This window comes from Gymnogyps californianus, chromosome 1 (assembly GCF_018139145.2).
Source record: "Gymnogyps californianus isolate 813 chromosome 1, ASM1813914v2, whole genome shotgun sequence".
Lineage (NCBI taxonomy): Eukaryota > Metazoa > Chordata > Aves > Accipitriformes > Cathartidae > Gymnogyps > Gymnogyps californianus.
In genome coordinates this window covers 140,062,753-140,083,693 of record NC_059471.1, presented here as the reverse complement: position 1 = coordinate 140,083,693, position 20,941 = coordinate 140,062,753, and the positions used below count along the sequence as shown (strand labels likewise).

The following is a 20,941-nucleotide window of genomic DNA, read 5'->3' as shown; positions in this document are numbered from 1 at the left end:
GCCCAGCAATTAGAATAAAGAAATTGTGTTTGAAGCTCGCAGCGGGAACACCATACATGTGCCCTTGGTTGAATGTCATGAACCCATAGTAAATTAGTGGTGTTTTCTTCTTGCAGATATTGATGAATGTGCTTTACCTACTGGAGGGCATATCTGTTCCTTTCGATGTATTAATATTCCTGGGAGCTTTCAATGTACGTGTCCTTCCACTGGTTACAGGTTGGCACCCAATGCACGCAGCTGCCAAGGTGAGTTTAATAACTGCAGGGAGACCTAACTGGATTGTGGACTTCTGAAAAGTTCTAGCAAGTTTTTATGTTTAAAAAAAATGCCTTTCCTACAACATTATAGGTAAAGCAGTAAACTTCAGTTTGAAATCTGACTAAACCAGTATTTTATAATAAATATACAGGAAATTTCTCTTATAAACTACAGAATGCAGTAGAGAATACTTTTTATAACATTATTAAAGAATTATAAAAAATTCTGAAGATGAAGATTCCCACTGTGAATTGGTATGAGTTAGTTTAGCCATTAAAAGGAAATACCATGCTGTAATATTTCAGCAAATATTTAGGTCTTGTCCACTTAGTGGCACTGCTGCTCTTCCTTTTCCTGTTCTTGCCTGTTGTTTGGGTTAGTTTTCTTTTTTGTTCTCCTGCCCTCCCCTTCCAATCCGGTAATAATGTTTAATTGTACTCCATGTTCTGTAGTACCTAATATGATGCTTTCATCATCTGGCACCTACAAGTAGAGGAAAGGCATGTGTTTAATTCACTCACCTTTTTCCATTTGGCAGATATTGATGAGTGTGTTGCAGAAAGCCACAACTGCTCTTTCAATGAGACCTGCTTTAACATCCAGGGGGGCTTTCGCTGTCTGTCTTTGGAATGTCCAGAAAATTACCGCAAGTCAGGAGATACGTAAGTACTTTCTTTTTCAAGGTTGAACAGTTTTTTGGTGACATGATCTCCTTTATGTCATGCCACTGCCAACTGAATACATAATGGATTCTGGCAAATACATATTTTGTTGGTAAGCCTACCCTATGTTTTGCACACACAGGTCTGGTCCCTTTCTCATGCTCCTGTTTCAGTCTAAGAAAAAGGTATTCCCTTAAAAAATGCCATGTGTCAGTGGTTTGCATCATAATGATGTCTAGAGCCATAAGCAGGTGTTCTCTGTCTGGCTACCTTGCAGGCAACCTGTTAGGAGGGTTACATTCAGCTTCAAAATTCTGACTTTTATTTCCTTTCGCACATAGTCTTTCCTTACTATTACACTCCAGTGAAAGAGTTCTTTTTAGCTCCTTCTCTGAATTCTTACCAGTGCTGTTGCAAAGCATTGCAAGAATCTCTTATTTTTAGTACCATTCCACCTCTGTTAAAAAAGCTGGGAATCCTAGCAAGGGTGGTATGTTAGCTGCTGCTCATATTTGTATCTCTTAACCTAGCTCACAGAAAGTCTATGCATTCTGGTGTTGAAAATATGAGACAGCTTTGGGAGGAGGGGCAGCTGGCAGCTCATTTATACCCATCAAATGGTGCTAGCAAAGTGGAGAAGTTGCAAAATTTCAGTTGTGTAGCTAGAGTTTATGGCTGATGCAGATGACTACTTTTCCTCCCGCCCTGTGGCTTTATGGCCATCCTGTACTCCAGCGATTCTTCCAAAGGCTGCTCCATGGTCCCCCCACCATGTGCCCCATACCCAGGTAAGTGTATGCTCCACCGGCTAGGGAGGAAAGCTGATAAATCACATTTGTCATCAGCCTGCTATTTCTTTTCACAGTCAGTGTTCATATGCCCACCATCTTTTAGATAAAATTGAGTACTCTGTGCCTCCTCTGTAGAATGAAGCTAATGCTGATCTTCATCAGAGGGACTTTGTGGGGATTAGTTAGTTTCCATTTAAACCTTAATCTGTGAAATGCCATGTAAGTGGCACAGCAGACGTATTGATCAGAATGCTGTAGAGGGAGTTCATGGTATAAAAAAAGATATTTACAAAATACGCTTGTATTCTGAGAAGTGTCAATAGTAATTAAATTTTGAATTATATTTGTCACATCAGTAAACAAGCAGTGCCTCGTGATGCAGACGTTCTCTTTATTTGTAATATTGTGGGTTCATTTGTATCCTAATTCAAAAAAAGTAATTTGCAATTGGCCACTAAGCAGAATTAGCAGATTTCTACTCTTATGGACATCCCTGAGTTGCAAAGTTCAGTTTATAAAATACGCATCGTACACACACATTCCATTTCATCTTCTTTCTTATTTATATTTTTATGCATGTGTTGAAATTAATGGCTACTTGAGATGTAAGGGATCTTTTGGGGAAGTAGTAGAATGTCTGAATTGTTTTTCTGTGTCTGGGTTGTTGGGGCCCTGTAATGGCTTACTCTGCCTAACTCGAACAGACTCATAGGGAGAGATTCTTCTGATGTGCTAGGGCTATAATTAGGCTATGAGTCAGACACAAATCCTGTAGCTGCTCAGTGAAGTTCTAATTATTTTAATTCCTTGAGTTATTATCTTGTTGGATTTATTAGGTTTTTCCCTCTCAACAGCTACAGACACAGTTACTAAATTTATTGTCGAAAATGTGTTTGCATAAACCGAAGAGAATATGAGTTCATTATCTTTATTGCAAAAAGTCCAAGTTAGTTCAATGGGGGGATAGGTACTCTCATACTTAGCCAGTATATGAGTGTTATACCAACATGCCAGAATCAGGGTTTATGTATTGAGTTACCTGTGCCCATTGGGGAACAGTTTCATAAGACAGCTCTTGAGCACCCTTTTTACATCCAAACTAATTTACATATTCTTGAATCATTTCTTTTTGGCATATATAACCATATATATCAGCTATAACATAGCTGATAGCTAGCATATTTTCATTAGCTGTTGCATGATAATGACATTAAACCACTTTTTCACCCAACCTTGTGCCAGGACTCTAAAATCAAAATAGTTGGCTTCTCATGACATCGTATCTATTACAGATACCATTTTCCTCTCCTTTTTATTCAAAACACATTCCAGTTTCACCAGCTTGGCACATCATAAGAAAGACAACACATTTTCTGTTCCCATCAAGTTGGTACCTCATGGGATTTTTTTACCCTATTCTCCAATATTTTCTTTGGAACAGCTGTAATTTAATAGGCCTCAGTCCTGCAAATCCAAGTTTGTTCATTGTTATTTTTCCTTAAAATCCTTATGTACAGGCAACAGCCCTCAGTGATCCAGAAGCTTCCTTACAGAATACCTTTAAAGCAGAGATTTTTGCATGGTGGCTGTTGCAGTGGTGATTGTCATCAGGTGAAGTAATCGCAAGATCATCCCATGCTACAGGCTGAAAGCTCAGGATGCTGTATAGATACTCTGAGTTTCAGGAGGAAACAGCCTGTGCAACCTTCCCCAAAGACCAGCAAAGTGCCTGGCATGGTCCGGTCCTTAATGATAACAATTTTATTGAAGGTCTTCTCTCTTTTGCTTAAATTATGCTTTTTTTTTTTCCTTGATCAGCCTATAGGCTTGGTATTTTTCCAAGGATAATTAAGATCTACTGCTACTCACAATAGGACTTAACTTGCTGTACTGCCTTGCCAAACGCTTTTTATTTTCAAATTGCATAACAAATTCTCTTTATGCGACACTGAAGTGTAACATTTGTAATATTTAAGCCAAGAAAAATAGTAGAAAAGATAAAGAAGCGGTTATGGCGGCATGTCAGAAATGTGTGCTGCATTGAGCCAGATTGGGAAATATTTTTATATTCTAGACATGTCTGCATATTGTTAAGGTTGCCTGTCACTTCTCATTATTAGGACCTGTTTTTAACTGCTTAGAATTTTGCCAAAACGTAACCAACGGCTGAAATTTTACATGCCAGGTGTCTGACTCAGGCTCAAATTTTGGCAAATTTCAGCCAAAACAGTTCACTCATTTCCAAGAACCAAGGGTAGGGAGGAACACATTGTTTTGTGTGTTTAAAACATTTTGGTGATTTTTTTTTTTTTCCTTTTAACAGTTTGCTGTCATGTTTTGGAGCAGAAATCTGAAATTTGTTAGGAGATTACTTTTGTGCTTTTTGTCATCCTTACCAAAAACCTCTGAAACTTCTGAAATTATGAACTTTGTAAAATTGCATTTAACCTTTTTTCATAAACCTTAGGAAATGAGGACCTTGATGGGTAATCTTAATCCACCCCTGTATGCCAAAACAGAGTTAGGTCTACCTGGAGTATTTATATTCCTCAGTGCAATTTAATTCTTCCTATCAGTAGAGAGGTCTTTCTTTTTTAGCAACAAACAATTCTCTTCTGATTTAGCAGACCTGAGCTGCTTGCAGCTCTTTAAAGCAGTCTAAAATGTGCAGGTACCAACTCCACAGGCTGAGCCTGCTCCCACATACGGGCACAGGAAAGAAGCCCGATCTTCCCCATAATGTCAGCTCCTATCTGTCCTGGGCCAGGTGCTGCTGGCTCTGACGAACCCAGAGCCTCTTTCTTCTGTGCTTTCAAAGACCACCCAGACTCTAGGGATAAGCAAGCTGTTTCTAGCATGGGTGAGAGAAGAGCCGACTCTGTAAGAAGGAAAGGCGTAGTTAGGGATATGGAGGCTGAACGTAGGGAGGGAAGGATCTGAAGGTATGACCAGGTGAGGAGAATGAATCTGGGAGACGCTTGAGGGGTAGAAGGTAAAATTGGATAAAACAATTTAGAGACAAGGGGGAATCCAACCACAGGAGTCAGAAGCTTATGGTTAAGGGTGATTGATGCCAGATTTGGATGAAGACCATCAGAGCAAGGAATAATTTGGGATGGCTGCACAAAGGTACTGAGGGAAGGGGTGTATGCTTTGGAACTAGGTCTGTGAGGTAGGAACTGAGAGAACCAAGTGTCAGCCAGGAGAGGATGGAGCAAGAAGAGCAGGATTGGCACTGGCTGAGTAGACAGTCTTGATGCCAAATGTTTGAGTGAGCAGGAAGGGCAGTAGGCGAGGAAAGGGGATAGGAAGAAGGAGCCGGATTGGGAAAGACAGATGAAGGAGACAAGGACAGGACATAAAGGCTCAGTGCTGAGGGCAAAATGAAGATGGGTCTATCTCTTCTATAGCTTGAAAACTCCTTTAGACTTTCCAGCTCCAGACAGGAGGAACATGCAGTGTATTTGTCCGTCCTGTCTGCTGTACTGCTGTATACTGTATTTGCGCCTGAGCCTGAAGTGGGACTCCAGATTCTCCTCTGGTTAAGAAATATCTGTGAAAACCAACCATCAGTTGGTTTCATTCCATTTAAGTTCTGTCCTGTTTAAGACAAAAACCGTTTTCCCTACACAGGTGCTGTGTTACCATAAATGTGGAGATCCATGATGTGGTGATACAGCCTGGCTGATGGCTCATCTGGGCCTCAAGGTGTGGTGCAACCTGCTGAAAAGAAATACATACCAATGATAGCATGAGCGAGTGCCTTTGTAGTGCAGTATATTCTAGGAGGTCCAGAAGATTGTTACAGCTCTGGAAATCTACAGGGTAGAATTTCAGAGATGTGTAGTATAGTTTAGTAATAATACATCGTTAGTCATTCATTATGTTGAGATGGTTCCCCTGTATGAAGTAAATTGCAAATCCATAAATCCTGCTAAGAAGTTCTTTTCCCTTCAGTGCATGAGGGATTGTTGTATACCACTCAACTCCTTTGGGCACAATGGAATAAATTGCCTCCGTACCACGTGAAAACCAGGCTCAGAAATTAACAGGAGGGAAGGCAGAAAATATTTTCTCCTCATTTCTCTGTTAGGAAATGTTGTATTCTTTATCTAAAATGGAATCTCTCTAGTTTTGGTAGTTTTCTTTTCCTTTATGCGTAACCAGTGTTTGGTACGTGAAATTCAAACTATGAGTAATTCTTTGAAACCAGTATTTCAGCCACATAAATAAAACTAAGAGAACAGAGTAGTGAGCTAAAATAATCAGGAACGAATTCAGAAATAAGCATTTAGCAGCATTACATGCTTATTTTTCTAGCCCATGCGCCTAATTGCAGAGGTTTGCAAAGATGTATTTAAAACTGCCTCACTGCAAAGCAGTGCATGTTTTACTTGGACTCTGTGTTGGGTTTCTCTGGTAGCATCTCGCTGCCTCCTCAGCACTCCCCTTCTCCCACCGGGTGCCCTGTGCTCTCTCCCACAGCGACACGGCGTGGTGGCAGGGCGCGGTAGCTGTACGGCCAGCTCATCCGTCCTGGGGTGCCACGGAGCTGGAGCAGCACCCGGGGTCTTGGGCTGCTCACTCACTAGCAGTAGGTTGTTGGATTCCCCCACCGTATGATTTTCTTCTCCCCACTGAAGGGAAGCATTTAAATAAGGTCTAGAGAGTACACTGGGATTTAAATGCTCATTGCTTATTGCCTTTGTGGTGCATGACCCCAGAATGAACTCTGGTTCTGGAAAGCAATAATATTTGCTCTCTCTCCTTTGTGGTTATTTGATGGAACAATTAGTGCACATTAACTAAACCTATAGTGAAGTGTGCAGTGTGTAGTGTGCACCACCAAAGAATAAGATAAAAGATGATGAATTTTGAATAATTCTAGCTCCTAGCCGCAGGCACATCTGTCTCCACAAATAACTTTCTGAATCAGCAGAATGTCCTTTTTCAAATCTTAGCAAGCTGGGAGCCTTGGTTTTTTGTTCTCTTAAAAAGTTCTGGCTATTATTATAAAATGTATTTTACTTTTATAAAAGAATAAATCAGGGCATCTTTATGAGCATGCAAGTGCTCATGAGCATGTACATGCTTCCAAAAAGATTTACATGAAGAAAACATTTCCAACTAAGAAATTAACTGTCTTAACTTGCTTCATGATTTCAGCAAAACCAAGTAATTCTCTTTAGTGGAGTTACTGGTGACATTTCAGAAAAGAATGCAGAATTCACTATTGCTGAAAATATTCCAAGAGTATCCACACCTAATTAGCCGGCCATCCTGTGAAGACTTGTGCGTGCTCTTTACACACATGAATAAAATTAAGAATGCATTTAAGTCTTCAAAGAATTGCTTTGTACTTTCATTTGCAAGTGGTATTAAAAGAAAACATAGAACACATTAACTGAAGAACTGAGGATGCTTTTAACTACTCTTTTTGAAAATGCTTATTTTGCATATAATGAGAAGTTCCTGGAATTCAGGTCACCATGCACTGGCAACAAAGTGGGGCTTGCTTATGAGCCACAGTTCTGTTGATACCGGATACTCCTGATAGAGGCTTGATTTTATATGTCAAAATAAAATAAATGAAATGAGCACTCAGATTTCCTTGAGGTAGTAAGAAGCACACCATGCTTTCATGCTGGAGCATTTCTTAGTAAAGAAATGAATGAATAGTTTAGGTTCCAAAACCTCAGCCTGTGGACTGAATATTGCTTTTGAGTGAGAGACTCTTGTACATAATTTAATTGATTCATAGTTGTGCTTGAGGCAAATTTAGAGCTAAATGCAGAACCTGATCATCCCCAAATTTTGCAAAGTCAACATCCAGCTGAGATCGTCATGTCTACCTCTACTTCCACGCACCTGTCTGAGAGGATGTTCAGATAGCAACTTGAATGTGGTGATTTGGGTATATCTTTAATCTGAAACTCGTATAAACTTTCCTTGTATGCAATTCTTTAAACACTTCTTAAACCCACCAAGTATCGTGACCTGTCAGATCTTCATTAATGCGCTGGTAAACTACAACATTCTTTAATAGCAGTGACTTTAATGCCCATACCTGTCTGTGCCTTATTTTACTGGACAGACTTCACTTCTCTCAGTAACAGAAAGGGAGGAGATTGCTCCCTCCGCGCAGATCATGATTTCTAGCGCTGACGTTCATTGTTCACTTTCAGCCCGTATGGGTGATCTCTTCCTAGTTCTTTGGATTTTTCACTGTAATATAGTGCCTAGTGATAAGGGAAGGAAACAGCAGAGGGCAACTTTCTCACTCACCAGCATCATTCCTGTGACTCAAGGCTGTGTAAGAGTGGCCTGAATGTGTAGGGCACGTGCTGGAGACATCAGGCCGTTGGATCTTGGTTTCAGTGCTTGCCTAGATGGATGTTAAACTGACTCAGGTTGGTTCTCATGGTAGCACAGAGAAATACTGTGCCACATCAGGAGGAAGAAGGTTTGTCTTCAAAGCAAATAAACCTTAACATACAGGCAGTGTTGGAAATAAGTTTTACATTCCTCTGTATGCTGTCAGATGATGAACATACATAGTGCAGTACCTAGAGTGCCTATTCTCTCTCAGAAAGACCAACTTCTTGTGCATTTGTTGGTTCAGAATACTTTGCTGAGTCTTAAAATCGAGCCAGACATCCCAAGTAGGACACAGTCAACTCACTAACCACTTAGGATCTCTTCGTTTATTTAACATACGTCCAATCAACAAAAGAATAAAACTTGGGCAGGGGGGGAAAGCCAGTGTTCTCCCTAGGAAGAGCTTAGCTGATCTAAATGCAAATAAGCTCTTATCCACGCTGAGGTGCCAGACTCAATCCATCTGTGCGTGCAAAGAAGGGGCAACGCTTCTGAAAATGGCAACGCTTCTCCAAAAGCACCAACTACAGACAAGTTCATCCTTATTTAATAAATGTCCATTTGCAATATGACTGAGGTGCCAGGCTGAAGAATGGATACAGTATGCAAGTCAGCATACCTTTTCCCACCCCCACTGCCCTTGCTCTCCTATCACGCTTGCTAAATGTACGCTAATCTTCCTCTTGTCTTGTGTTCTCACTTTTCTTGCAGTCGCTGTGAGCGCTTGCCTTGTAATGAAAATAAGGAGTGCCAGAGCCTGCCTCTGAGAATAACCTACTATCACCTCTCTTTTCCTACCAACATTCAAGTACCCACCGACATTTTCCGCATGGGCCCTTCCAATGCTGTCCCTGGGGATAAAATTCTGCTGTCCATCATCAGCGGGAACCAGGAGGGTTTTTTCACCACAAAAAAAGTGAACAACCACAGTGGCATTGTGGTCATGCAGCGGCAAATCACAGAGCCCAGAGACCTTCTTCTGACAATTCAAATGCAACTTTCCCGCCATGGAACTGTCAACACATTTATTGCCAAACTTTTTATCTTTGTCTCTGCACAGCTTTGATCCCTAACTTACAGGCATCATTGGCTACTTTTTCTCTTCTAAGAGTAGCTTTTTTCCCCCAATTTTAATAAAGTTTTAGTTCATCTGTTGCATGCTGCACTTGCATTTTATTCGCCATCATCATTACAGTTCTCCACTTTCCCCTATCACTGAACGTCTCAATTTGGGGAGATTCTTATGTGTACTCTGCATCATTATAAAAAGCAGAAATTGGTGTCCAAGAGCTTATTACCGGAATATACCGAGGACTGAAAACTATTAATTTACTTCACACAGTAGTGGAGTTGGTCTCATTTGATGATACACAGCTGCATATGTTTAGGTTTAAATTTTCAAAACAAAATAGGTACATAATTTGAGCTGTCTCAGCTGAGACATCTTTAGAGAGTTTCATCACTTACAGGGCAAATACTGTGCATATCCTGAAAATCTATTGAAAGGGCATAACTTAGGCCCTTAGGACCTCAGAGGTGCCCCAGCACACAAGTCACTTCGAAAGTGTGGAGCCAGATTCTCAAGCTGCACTAGTTATTGCTCTGTTGTAGCCAGTGAGCTTGTGCTGATTTCCACCAGGTAGAGATGCCAGTTCTAACTTTTAAGGATGGTACAAAAGAGAATCTCCTCTAAAGAACATTTATTTTAGAGATTTTTCATCTTTCTTTCTGTGGAATTTCCACTGAATTGAAAAAGTAATGATGGGAAAACAGCAATGAACTTCCTAACAGCATTCAGCTAGTAGCAGAGAGCTCCTTTCTGTTTCACAGGGTATATCCTGAGATGTGTCTACAGGAACATTTGAAAAAGATACTTAGTTGGTCTCATAACATTTTTGTCTCTCCAACTTCCATATCAAAACTGATAAATTTTTAACTGTACAGACTTTACCCACCACCACCAAAAAAAACCCAACTAAACCCTAGCAGCCCTGAAAGGTCAGCCAGAATTCCCATATCCAAATCTTTCTTCCTTTATTTCTACGACTTCCTTCCTTTACTTCTATGCAATCAAGAACAATGTAGACAATACGACTGGAATTTCATTGGAATTCTTTTGTTTTGTGAGCTGGAAAAGGATTTATTTTACTCTTTTGTTCTTGTATTGATAAATATTAAAAGCTCAGTCCCAGAAGTATGATCTAAAAATTAGTGTTCTTTTACATGATCCTGGGCTCTCTCTGCTGCCTGGTACATAGGCAGAATAGTCAGTCCGTAAATGAATGAGGAATAATCCATGAGAATGCACATATAAAAAAATGCTTCACTATGTAAATACAGACAGGATGGGCAAGGTACAAGGTTAGAAACTGGGAACCTTCTAAACCAAGATCACAAGCCTTAATCACCTGAACACAAGGAATTACTCTATTACCTGTAAGCTGCGGGCTCTCAGGCTCATCATCAGCCAAGGACTAGATTGGGGCATGATTGCAGCACTCTGCCAGAGTATTACATGTTCCCTAAGGCAAAGTTTATCCCAGCTGGCTGACAGGAGTTCAAGTCCCATGAGGAATGCCAATGTTTAATAAGTCTGTTGACACATACTTATAAAGCTGCCAGAAGTTGCCAGTGGGGATAGAGTCCCGGCTTTAAATATTGAAAGCACAAGCCCGTGCTTCTTGAGCTAATGGAGTTTCTTACCGCCACAGAAGATGCTTGTATATAAATGCCCTCTGGCTATCAGTTCGTTATGAGGCCATAATTAAGTAGGATAAAGATTCAAATATAAAATTCATTTTTGCAAGCATTAATATATATTTGTTTGGCAGGAAAAGAAGGGAGTGTGAGAATTTGGCCCTCAGTGTTGTAGAATGCTACCATATTAATTGCATTCAGCAAGTAATTCAAGAACACGGAGCTCAGATTCTCCTGTATTAGATGCTTTAATGCTGCAGTGTAGCTGGAACTTTCAAGAACATGTATGTAATTATGTAGCACCATTTATGTGCGTGGTTCTTTCCAAATGAAAATGAAATCATGGCTCCTGTCCAAAGAACTTACTAATTGAATCCAACAGAGAATATGAAAAGGAATGACACCAGGACTCAAGAAGAAAGAAAAAATTATATTCAGGAAAGGATTATTTGCAAAATAATCAGAGCAAGTGAGCTGTTTCTTAACTTTTTTCTCTTTTAAATGAAAAAGGCCTGGAGGAGGTACCAGCTCCAAAGCTGCAATTTTTGTTAGAGGGGGAAAACTTGAAGGAAAGATTTGAATAAAGAAAGTTCTCAGCACTTAGGAAGAAACTTTTGTCAATCACAGTCCCCACTGTAGGAGGACATGAGCAAAAAGGAAAACATCAGCTAATCAGAATATCAAATGCAAAGATTATGTGTAAGGATAAAATTAAAAAGTATTTTGAGATCAGAGCACGTCATTAATAGCAAATACCAGGATTTGAAATAGATGCTAGTTGTCAAAGAAATTACTCCAGAAGATCTCTAAAGATGTGCCGTCGAAGCAATGAGAGAACAAAGTGTTGCCAACTGCACTTTGGGTATGCTGAAGCAATTAGCAGGGATATCAAAAGAATGGAGATCAGAGAATGAATATTTAGGCAGGGGAGAATGAAAGCACAAACCCAAGTTTAGCAGTATGGACAGAAGATAAAAAAAAAAAAAAAAGGTGGGATTTGTAAGAGGAGAGAGAAACAGTGCAAAGAAATAGAGCTGACACAAATGTTTATCTGTCACGTATGGTTACAAGCTGGATGGATCTAGAAACTAGTTTTAGTTAGGAACTAACACAAAGCACTTGTGATCATTGTGATCCTCTGTTTCTGTATGCAGGGTACTTAGTTCATGTCAGAATGCTTTACTCCAGTTAATCAGAAGTCAGAATTATGAATGTAAGTCTTACTTAGGACTTCATCTTAAAAAAATTCATGGCCTTATTGGATGAGAATTTCAGAAACGTTTGTATTTGCCAAATTTTGTTCCAGCTGAAGTCAAGAGTAAAGCTCCCTTTTATTCCCAGGAAGGAGCAAAGGCAGACCAATACTGAATGCTTCAGACACTCCCACCACAATGTTTTTGCATACAAATTCTATTATCTAAATACAGCTATGAAAATTTAGGATGCTGTGTGTATTGTACCAGTACTTCATTAGTAATAATGTCCCAAAATGAGTTATGCAAGCTACTGTTTATTAGTGTCCCTAAAACCTTTAGATGATGCTATAGTTATTATTTATGTGTTATATAACGCAAACAGAAAAACTTTTAAAGAACTTTTTGAGAATCTGTAAAAACGATATTGGAAGTAAAACCAGTCTGACTTGGCTGTTGTGATCCCAGCTCAGCAGGAGCCTGAGGAAAGATGCAGTGTTTGTTTGTATGGCTGTATAGAGGTAAATGTCTACTAAACTCCTCTATACGCAGTAAGTAAAAAAAAAGGGAGAGAGGGAAACAAACACGAATGATGTACATTTTGCCTCAGTTCTATTTGTTACGTATTTTGAAATAGACTATTTTACGCTGGAACTAGACTACATAATTTAGCTGATCCTTAGTTCACAGACGTGAGGGTCAGCTAGCTGGAAGTCCTTTCTTAATTTGGCAGCTGAGGTTTAAAACAAGGGGGTAGAATCTGTTATCGTAGGTCAGAGTATTATGTCCATATATCCAGAATTAATTTGTTCTAAAACGACCAGCGTGAGGCATTTCAGCAGAAAGCCCTATTCTGTTCCCTGTGTTTCTGTTTTCCGTCTAGGAAATGACGAAATTTTGTACCCAGGTAAAGGTGGGAAGTGAAAGGTCTCTCCTGGCCTGTATCTCCTGGCCAGTCTCAAAACATCAGCTACAGAGTGAGACTAACAAGCCAGACTCAGCTGGTGCAAATTAACCCAGCTTCATTGCCTTCCCGTGGACTATGCCAGTTCACATCTGTTGAAGCATGATTTCCTTAATGTTGATTCATGTTTTCTCTTTTATCTTTATTTTAGTTTCATACAATATCAGCGTGTTTAGCTTTGTTTTCTTTGATGAGCAAATGTGGGTAGCATATAATAAGAAGTTACTGATGTATTTATTATTAATAGAGCCATAAAGTCCCTTTGAACATCTGAAAAAAGATGGCTTGTAGGTGTGGACTTGGGTAACACATTTTGAAAAGAGCAAGAACCATTTGTTTCTAGAGGTATCTGACAAACTAAAGCTTCCATTTTTGCTTCCCTTTTACTCAGTGAATTTTTCTTCCTTTTAATCTTTTAATTCCCCCCCCTCTGACACTGCAGTCTTTTCTTTTTTCCACTTAGAAATATGAAGAAATGGGCAGGTCAAAGTTGAGATCATTTGTGGGGCTTAGTCACATTGTAAGTCCCAGCATAGCCCTTTCATCTCTCATGAACACAGACCGGGTATTGTGTGAAGTTCTTGAACTGTAAGTGACTTTAAATTCACTCTAGTGGACAAGGGTGAGAAGAAGTCATTTAACTTTTAATAGACTTTCAAGGACGAATGAGCAGCTGGTTGAGATGGAATATGAAATGACCCATACCATTTCCCCAAACTCAGAATTCAATCTTTGAGGTTTTAAATAATGTGGTTAACTTTTTTCCTCCCCCAGTTTCCATTTCTCTCTGTTTTCTCAGTTTAGATGGAAAGGGGGGTGTGTGAAAAAAAGACTTAAGAGAAGCTTTTCTGGCTCTTGCTGCACTGAAAATCATGAAAGAAAGTTAGCCCTTCAGATATTTCCTGCCAGATTTCCAGAATGGAAACAATTGTTTCTGCTTTATATGACTGATATCACATGGATTACAAAAAGGCTTGTGCAAATAAGTGTAGCTCCACTGAAACTGGTGAGACTATGCCAGTGGTCTGAGGATCTGGGCCTAGTTGTTTGGTCCTGTTTGTACTTGGAAAGAGACTTTACATGGCATCTTATACACTACAGTTCTCCTTATTTTTACATGGCATCTTATACAATACAGTTCTCCTTATTTTTACATGCCTGGCTTGAAGAACTGGGTTTGAGGGGATTTTGACCGCAACTCTTAGCCAAGCCAAATTTTTCAGTGGTCCAGCAGTTCTGATGATCTGCATTTGTCTAAGTTTTTGAGGTGAAGAATGAACACTTATATCAATGATAGTTTCTAGCTCCCCAGATTGCACAACACAAAGTAATTCATTTTCAGGATATATATGCATCTCTCTCTCATTTCTCTTAGTGTCAGACTTGAAAAGACAGATACTATCCGTTGCATTAAGTCTTGTCGACCAAATGATGTCAACTGTGTGTTGGATCCAGTCCACACAATTTCCCACACTGTCATTTCACTGCCCACGTTCAGAGAATTTACAAGACCTGAAGGTAAGTGGTTTGTTCCTTGTTCCACTTAATAGACTACAACATATAAAACCTCCACCGGAAATCCTTGCCTAAAGCCAGACTAGCTACCGGTGCAGTAAAATGTTTGCACAGTTCCAAATTATAGTGTACTATTCATTTAATTAAAACCTTCGATATCCAGGAGTTTTAATTTTATGGGGCAAAGAAAGTCCTTCTGAGCTCTAACTCATACAGCGTCCCAGTCTAAGGAAATACTGAGTCTGAATTTGCATTTACCACATTTACTCACATAATAGCCATGTGCCCCATGATTTTTTTCTTCCCTTTTTTGCAAATTTTGCCATAGGAAGTAGGTGCTCATTATATTTCTCTCATCTGTTTATCGTCTGTTGTTCGCCATTGACAGGTGGCTTGTTCCAAGAATATAGCCTTTATCTACATGCAAACATTAACCACAAAATACATTGAATGTACTATCTAGTACTGTGATTTGCCTATTTTTGACCTATGAAAAAAAAGTGTTGTTTTTTAAAATACAGAATAAAGGAAGGGAAATTTCAAGGACTGGGCAGAAAGTTTTTAAGCTAAGATTTTCAAAAAGCATTCAAGTGAGTGGCTGTCCAGTCATCCAAAGTGAGTTTTCCAGCCTGAGATGCTGCACTTTCATGGGCACTCATGTACTACTTTAGTTCCTTCAGCTTCTGCAGTACCTGCAAGTTTTTAAGTCCTGCAGTTTCATAAGGATCACACTCACTTTGCTTAGCTCACATATAAACTTACAGATCAAGAGCCAATTTTTGCTCCTTGGCATTTGTATTCATTTTCTGGCAGCTTCACTGAGGATTGCCTACACATCCATAGGTGGGATGACTGCCTTCAGCCCTGCTTCTCTGTAGGATGAGACACTCAGCAACTTACTGTGTGGCACAGACACAGAGAGAGAAGAAAGGGACGGAGGAAAGGGAGATTATTTCGGAGGGATTTTTAAAGACCTTAAATCCCTATTTCTGATGCACCCAGAGTCTCAGCCTTGCTATTTCAGAAAGTTGTCCTAAATGAAAGCCAAAGCTGATTCTTCACTTCTGTACCAGGCAGAAGGAGTAGCGCAAGAGACGTCCCAATCCTTTTTCATATAGGAACAATTTAGCCACCAGTAACTTAGCTGCATAGAGCTGCTATAGATTGCGTCAGGCCTGTTTCAGGCCTTCGCTGCCCTGCTTCACAGGGAACGGAGGAATGCCCCATAGCCACTTCTACTCCCATACCCCTTCAGCTTCACCAGGTGTACTGGCAGCAGAGCTAAGGATTTGGCCCAGGGTGCTTCCCAAAGCATTCCCTCATTAGTCCATCCTCGTGATTTAATAAAAAGAGATGAGACCTAGCAATCTGAGAGTACGACCGAAGCCCAGAAGATGTTCCTAAACTGTAATTCAGTGCATGGCCTTGGGTGGATTCTTACAGCCCCATGGTTTAGTTTCATCATCTGTAGAGCGAGGATAATAATAAGAATAATAGTACTTACTTCCCTCACAAGGAGCTTGAAAAATAGTCTCACTTTTTTTTAAACCTAAACTCCTCCTCCAATACTCAAAAGGACTCTGTAATTTGTAATGGCAATGCTTTGTGTAACTGCCTAAGGGAATCAGAGTTCAGGGGTTTATCGGTTTGGTCCCCCTCCACTGCCCACCCTGTGGATCCTCAGTGTTGTCCTCTTCGGGTACATGCTGGAAGTCTGACTGGTTTCTAAGAGTGGTCTTTCTGGACTCTAAAAGTAATAGTGTTTTGGCTTCAGGGCTTCTTGGATGGTGCAGGAGGAGAAAATAAATCTATCTGAATCCTCCCTTCCCCCAGATCTTCTTTCTTTCCATTTTAAAGGACAAACTGGAAGTGGTGGGGGAGGGCGGTGTCCTCCACCAGCTTTGAGGACAAGTCATTTTGGATCAAATTCTGTCGGGTTCTTCAGTGATGTTTTCAAATACTTCTCAGTACATTCTGTGATACTCTTTGTTTGCAGAGATTATTTTTCTTCGTGCCATCACACCTACATATCCGGCCAACCAGGCAGATATCATATTTGACATAACAGAAGGAAATTTAAGAGATTCCTTTGATATCATCAAGCGTTACATGGATGGTATGACAGTGGGTGAGTAGAGTGTTTTCTGTTTACTTTCTTCTCTCAGTGATATTGTAGAACAAGGTCGAAGAAATTAACTCAAGTAATTAATTCCCACCTTGATTTTCAAGCCTGTATTGATTTAATATTCTCCAGTCCAATATGTGTAATTTGAACTAATATCACAGATATTTTTTTATTCAAAATACCAGAGGCCTAAACTTTAATTTGAGAGGTATTTTAACTTTTTTCAGAGCTGGCTCTAATTACAAATGCAAATGGCTTAGCTTTAAAATGATGAGGTTTGCCCATTATAATCAAACCAAATATAAAATATGTAGTATGTCAGCAAAGAGACTGTAAATTTAATTAACTGTTCTTTCTTGTTTAAACAGCATTGCACCAATTTTTGGATAATAATCAAATTTTTAAAGCAGGACTGAATTTACTGAAATTGTTACCTGTTTTAATATTTAATGACAGGCTGGTTCAGTTTTAAATAAATACCTCTCTTGAGGGTAAAAGGGATCTGTCAAATGCTGTGGTTTAGAAGAAACTTCAGAATGGAACATACACATTTGATTTACAGTCTCAACTTGGCAGGGAGGAGACATGGCAGGAGGTATACCTGTGTATATGGGTCATACACTAGACCTGCATCTCCTCATATAGCAGGGAGGGGCTGCAACACAACCTGGGGTCATACTTTCTGGTAGGTTTCTTTCAGAGCAGGGGCCTTTGGGGGGATATAATGCGTACTGTATCCAGTATGTAATGTGTATAGTGTATCTAGTGTATACACATGCATGCATACAGATATATATTTCCAGTGTATACTGTAGCCTGGCTCTCACTCTGGGACCCAACATACCCAGGAGTAGTTGGCAAATTATGTGAAGATTGCAGAGCAGGAGCAGGTCCCAGCTGATGTGCTGCTCTGCCCAATGTGAGTTGCTAGTGCAGTGGCAGGGGAATATGCTGTGATTCTCAAGCTTAGCGAATGAATATGCCAGGTATTAAAAAGTAGTATTTGATTGCTCTTTATTAATGTTTATTTATGAAAATAAAGGACCACTGTTCCCAGTGAACATATGTGTTTCAGTATGTGAATGTACAGGTTCTGCTCAGGTTTGTACATGTACTTCTGGGCTTTCTAGCAGGAGTTGTCTGGATGAAAAGAAAAATCGCTCCTGTGCTTCTTCCATACTGATGGTTTGTGAAAAAGTCATATTTAGCATGATCTGAAGGTGGCACTGTTGCATTTCAGAAGCATGATAGTACAGCGTCAGCTGTGCAAAGGTTTTATGAACTGTAGATAAAAATCATAAGTCATTAGGTTTATATTTCTTTCTTTATCGAACAGAAGTATACATGTGAATGCTGAGAAAGAGGGAGAGTCTGTTAAAGCAGGATGATAAGATTACAGATTTCAGGTATTGGGTTGATTCTTTAGAAAAGTATAAATGTTATCAGATCCCACAGTAGTTACAGTAGTTTGCTTTTCGTGCTGTGTGCTTCTTTCTGTCTGAAATAAGAAAGAAGGATGTGTTTAGAAATTTGACTGGCCAAGGTATTTGCCTGAGGGAAGTGTTTCCATTTTGAATAATAGGACTGCATGTCAATGGTATTTTACTTGGTAAACTGGATATCTGCCTCACAACGTTAGGAGAGAAAGGATATTCCTATACACCAGGTTGAGAGGATATGATATATGCCTAAGTACATTCCCAGCTCTGCAAAAGAATTGGGCAACTCTTTCTTCACCTCAGTTCCCCCATGTGCAACATGGAGATGATAAAACATGCCTACTACTGTCTTAATTAATTCTTGTATGTAAGAGTCTTAATTAATTCCTTTATGTAAAAGTACTTTGAGATTAATGGATGGAAGCTGCAAAGTAAACTGCTTGCAGCAGAATTGGAAAAGGAAAAACAAAACAAAACCCCAGCTGATATTACCTGGAGGGGCAGAGGTTCAAGACAGCGTGTTGTATGTGTGAAATTAGGATTGCAAATAATTCTGCCAGCAGCGGTTCTGCTGCTCTCATCCTAATATCATTTTTCTTGTTATTAATAATCAGAATGTTAGGTGTTCCCATAAAAGTGCTGTGAAGTTTTCAAGACAAATAAATAAGATGGGATCCTAGTCCACAGGAGTTCACAAAGTGAGTCCCTCTTGTAAAGAAAGCGGAAGGGTTTGTATAAGGGTGGAAAAAGACAAAGGACATAGACGATATCAGAAAGATTTATTGGTTATCAGAAAGCTTTATTGGTTATCCCATTAAGTTATAGGAATATCAGAACTGTGGGGATGTAATATAGGGACTCTAGCAGAGCAAATGCCCAACTAGCCCAGTAACCAGTGTACAACATATGGGCCAGTAACAGACAGGTATACAGGAATCTTTCTCCAAATATCATGTTCCAACTTGCTGCAATCATCAGTTTATACACTTCTGGGAAAGCACACCTGGACCATCCTGCTTGATGACCACTGATGGACATATGCCTCTTGAATCAATCGGTGTAGCCTATTTTTTAATCTTTTTTTGCTGCCTATATTGTAGAGGAAAGAATACATTTACTCTGATAATAAATCATAGATGCATGGGTAAAAGGAATAATAAGCATGTTTCATTCTGTTGTAATATTTCAGGAGAAATGACCAGAGTATCAAAGCTACTTTACCTGCTAATGGAAATTAGATCACCAAATATCTTTTCTCTACAAGACAAATTTTCTCTACAAGAGAAAAGATAGAAAACCTCTACAGGAGTTGTTTTGTTTTTTTTAAAGAAAAGACATGGACTAGCTCAGAGAGACACGAAATGCGTAAGAGTGCATGGAAAAAGGCAGGAAAATAGTTGCTAGTGTTACTGAAAGAGCTGAGTGTAATAAACCTTGACTTGATGTCAGAACAGAGGAAACCAATGAAGAGATTCAAAGAAAGGAGGGAGCACTGGGAAAAGAGGGGGAGAAAGGACTGATCCATGAAGATGCTCTTGCAGGAAGTCCTTCATTAGTAAAACAGGTTTTTTGCAAGGTTGTCGCAAACAAGAAGAGAGGTGACGCCTTAAGAAGGACCTGCATCTAAACTGTGTTTGTGTGAATGGAAAGGAACAAGATGCTCTCGAAAGTGTAACACTAAAAAAAAAGTGAAAATGTACAGTTTTCTTTTGGTAAAAGTTTAGAGAGATGGAGTTACAGAAGAAAAGTGAGGACTTCAACACTGACAGAATTGTGGACTGAAGAGAGTCAGGTCATCAGTTTTAGCCATTATCCCTTTAAGTTAACACTGAGACATCAAGGAGAAGTTGTTAGTGAAGCTGAGAAATATGTAGGATTGGATGGAGATTGGCTGATCAGGCTGGTTTGTGATTTGTTGATGGAGAAATAGCAGATGAGGGTATAGGAGGAGATGAGAGTGTGTAGGAGCAGGTTGTGAGGAAGGAAAAAGAAGAAACTAGAAACAGAGGAAAGAGCTGCCCCAGCGACTGTTAGAAAAAGAAAGAACACAATCTCCCAAAGGAGATGTAGGAGGAGCAGGCACAAAGGTAGAAGAAGAAACAGGCAGGGACGGTATTGCAAAATCAAGGAAAGAATATATATGAAATGGGAATCAATGATCAGCAGTATCAGACATGGAGAGGCCAAAAGAATTAAGAACAGACTCCAAAACTAGCTATGCTGACCTACAGAAAGTATCTTCCAGTGGAAGAGAAGGAACGAAAACCAGCCTGCTGGATTGGCAGTCCATAGACTTCATGCAAGCTGAAGAAAAAGAATTGTGTAAAAAGTTGCCTCCAGTATTTCTACCCTATTGTATTAAAAAGAGATGCGAAACCCCATTCTTTCCTCGTTCAAGAAATGCTGTAGACTCTCTGTTGCCTGGTGTGGTTACAGGCCAAGGTGGCACTGAATCCAAAAGATACTGTTATCACTTATTAGCACGGGTGGGAGAAAAACATAAGTGCAGACCTATCCAGTTGTTTTTTTTAAAGCTTTTATAGACTTTTCACTGCATTCCTCCTTTAACCAGCTGTCAGTGAAAAATGAAGAATGCATTTTCAACCTGTACAAAAATGTCCTATCAATGCCTAAGGTATTATCAGGTACTATAAAACATTTCCCCCCTCAGCTATGCAGTCATTTCCTTAGTTGACTGGAATACCACCTTGTAGTCTGGTAAACTTCAGGAAGATTTTAAAATTTCATAATAGAGCTAAAAGTAGTTTTGATAGGCTGAAATCTTCCATGTTGCATTTGATACTAACCTACGCATATATTCTTGCCTATTAAGCAGAATGGTACTATTCTTATCAAAAACATCCAGAGCCAATACAATTATAAAATTTCACTTGTACCTATAGAGCTTCTCAGGGG

General features: G+C 39.6%; 1 protein-coding gene across 2 annotated transcripts in view; it reads left to right on the top strand.

Annotated features, from left to right (window-relative positions):
• The window catches only part of FBLN1 (fibulin 1), an 82,057-nt gene that overhangs the window by 44,010 nt on the left and 17,106 nt on the right, over window positions 1-20,941 (top strand). The window contains exons 13-16 of one of the 2 annotated variants that reach the window (XM_050910354.1): window positions 117-248; window positions 800-923; window positions 14,322-14,464; window positions 16,458-16,589. In XM_050910354.1, the coding sequence (XP_050766311.1) occupies window positions 117-248; window positions 800-923; window positions 14,322-14,464; window positions 16,458-16,589 (531 nt within the window). Of the gene's footprint in view, window positions 1-116; window positions 249-799; window positions 924-8,803; window positions 9,248-14,321; window positions 14,465-16,457; window positions 16,590-20,941 lie in introns of those variants that run through there. The other variant, XM_050910361.1, reaches the window with a different exon arrangement.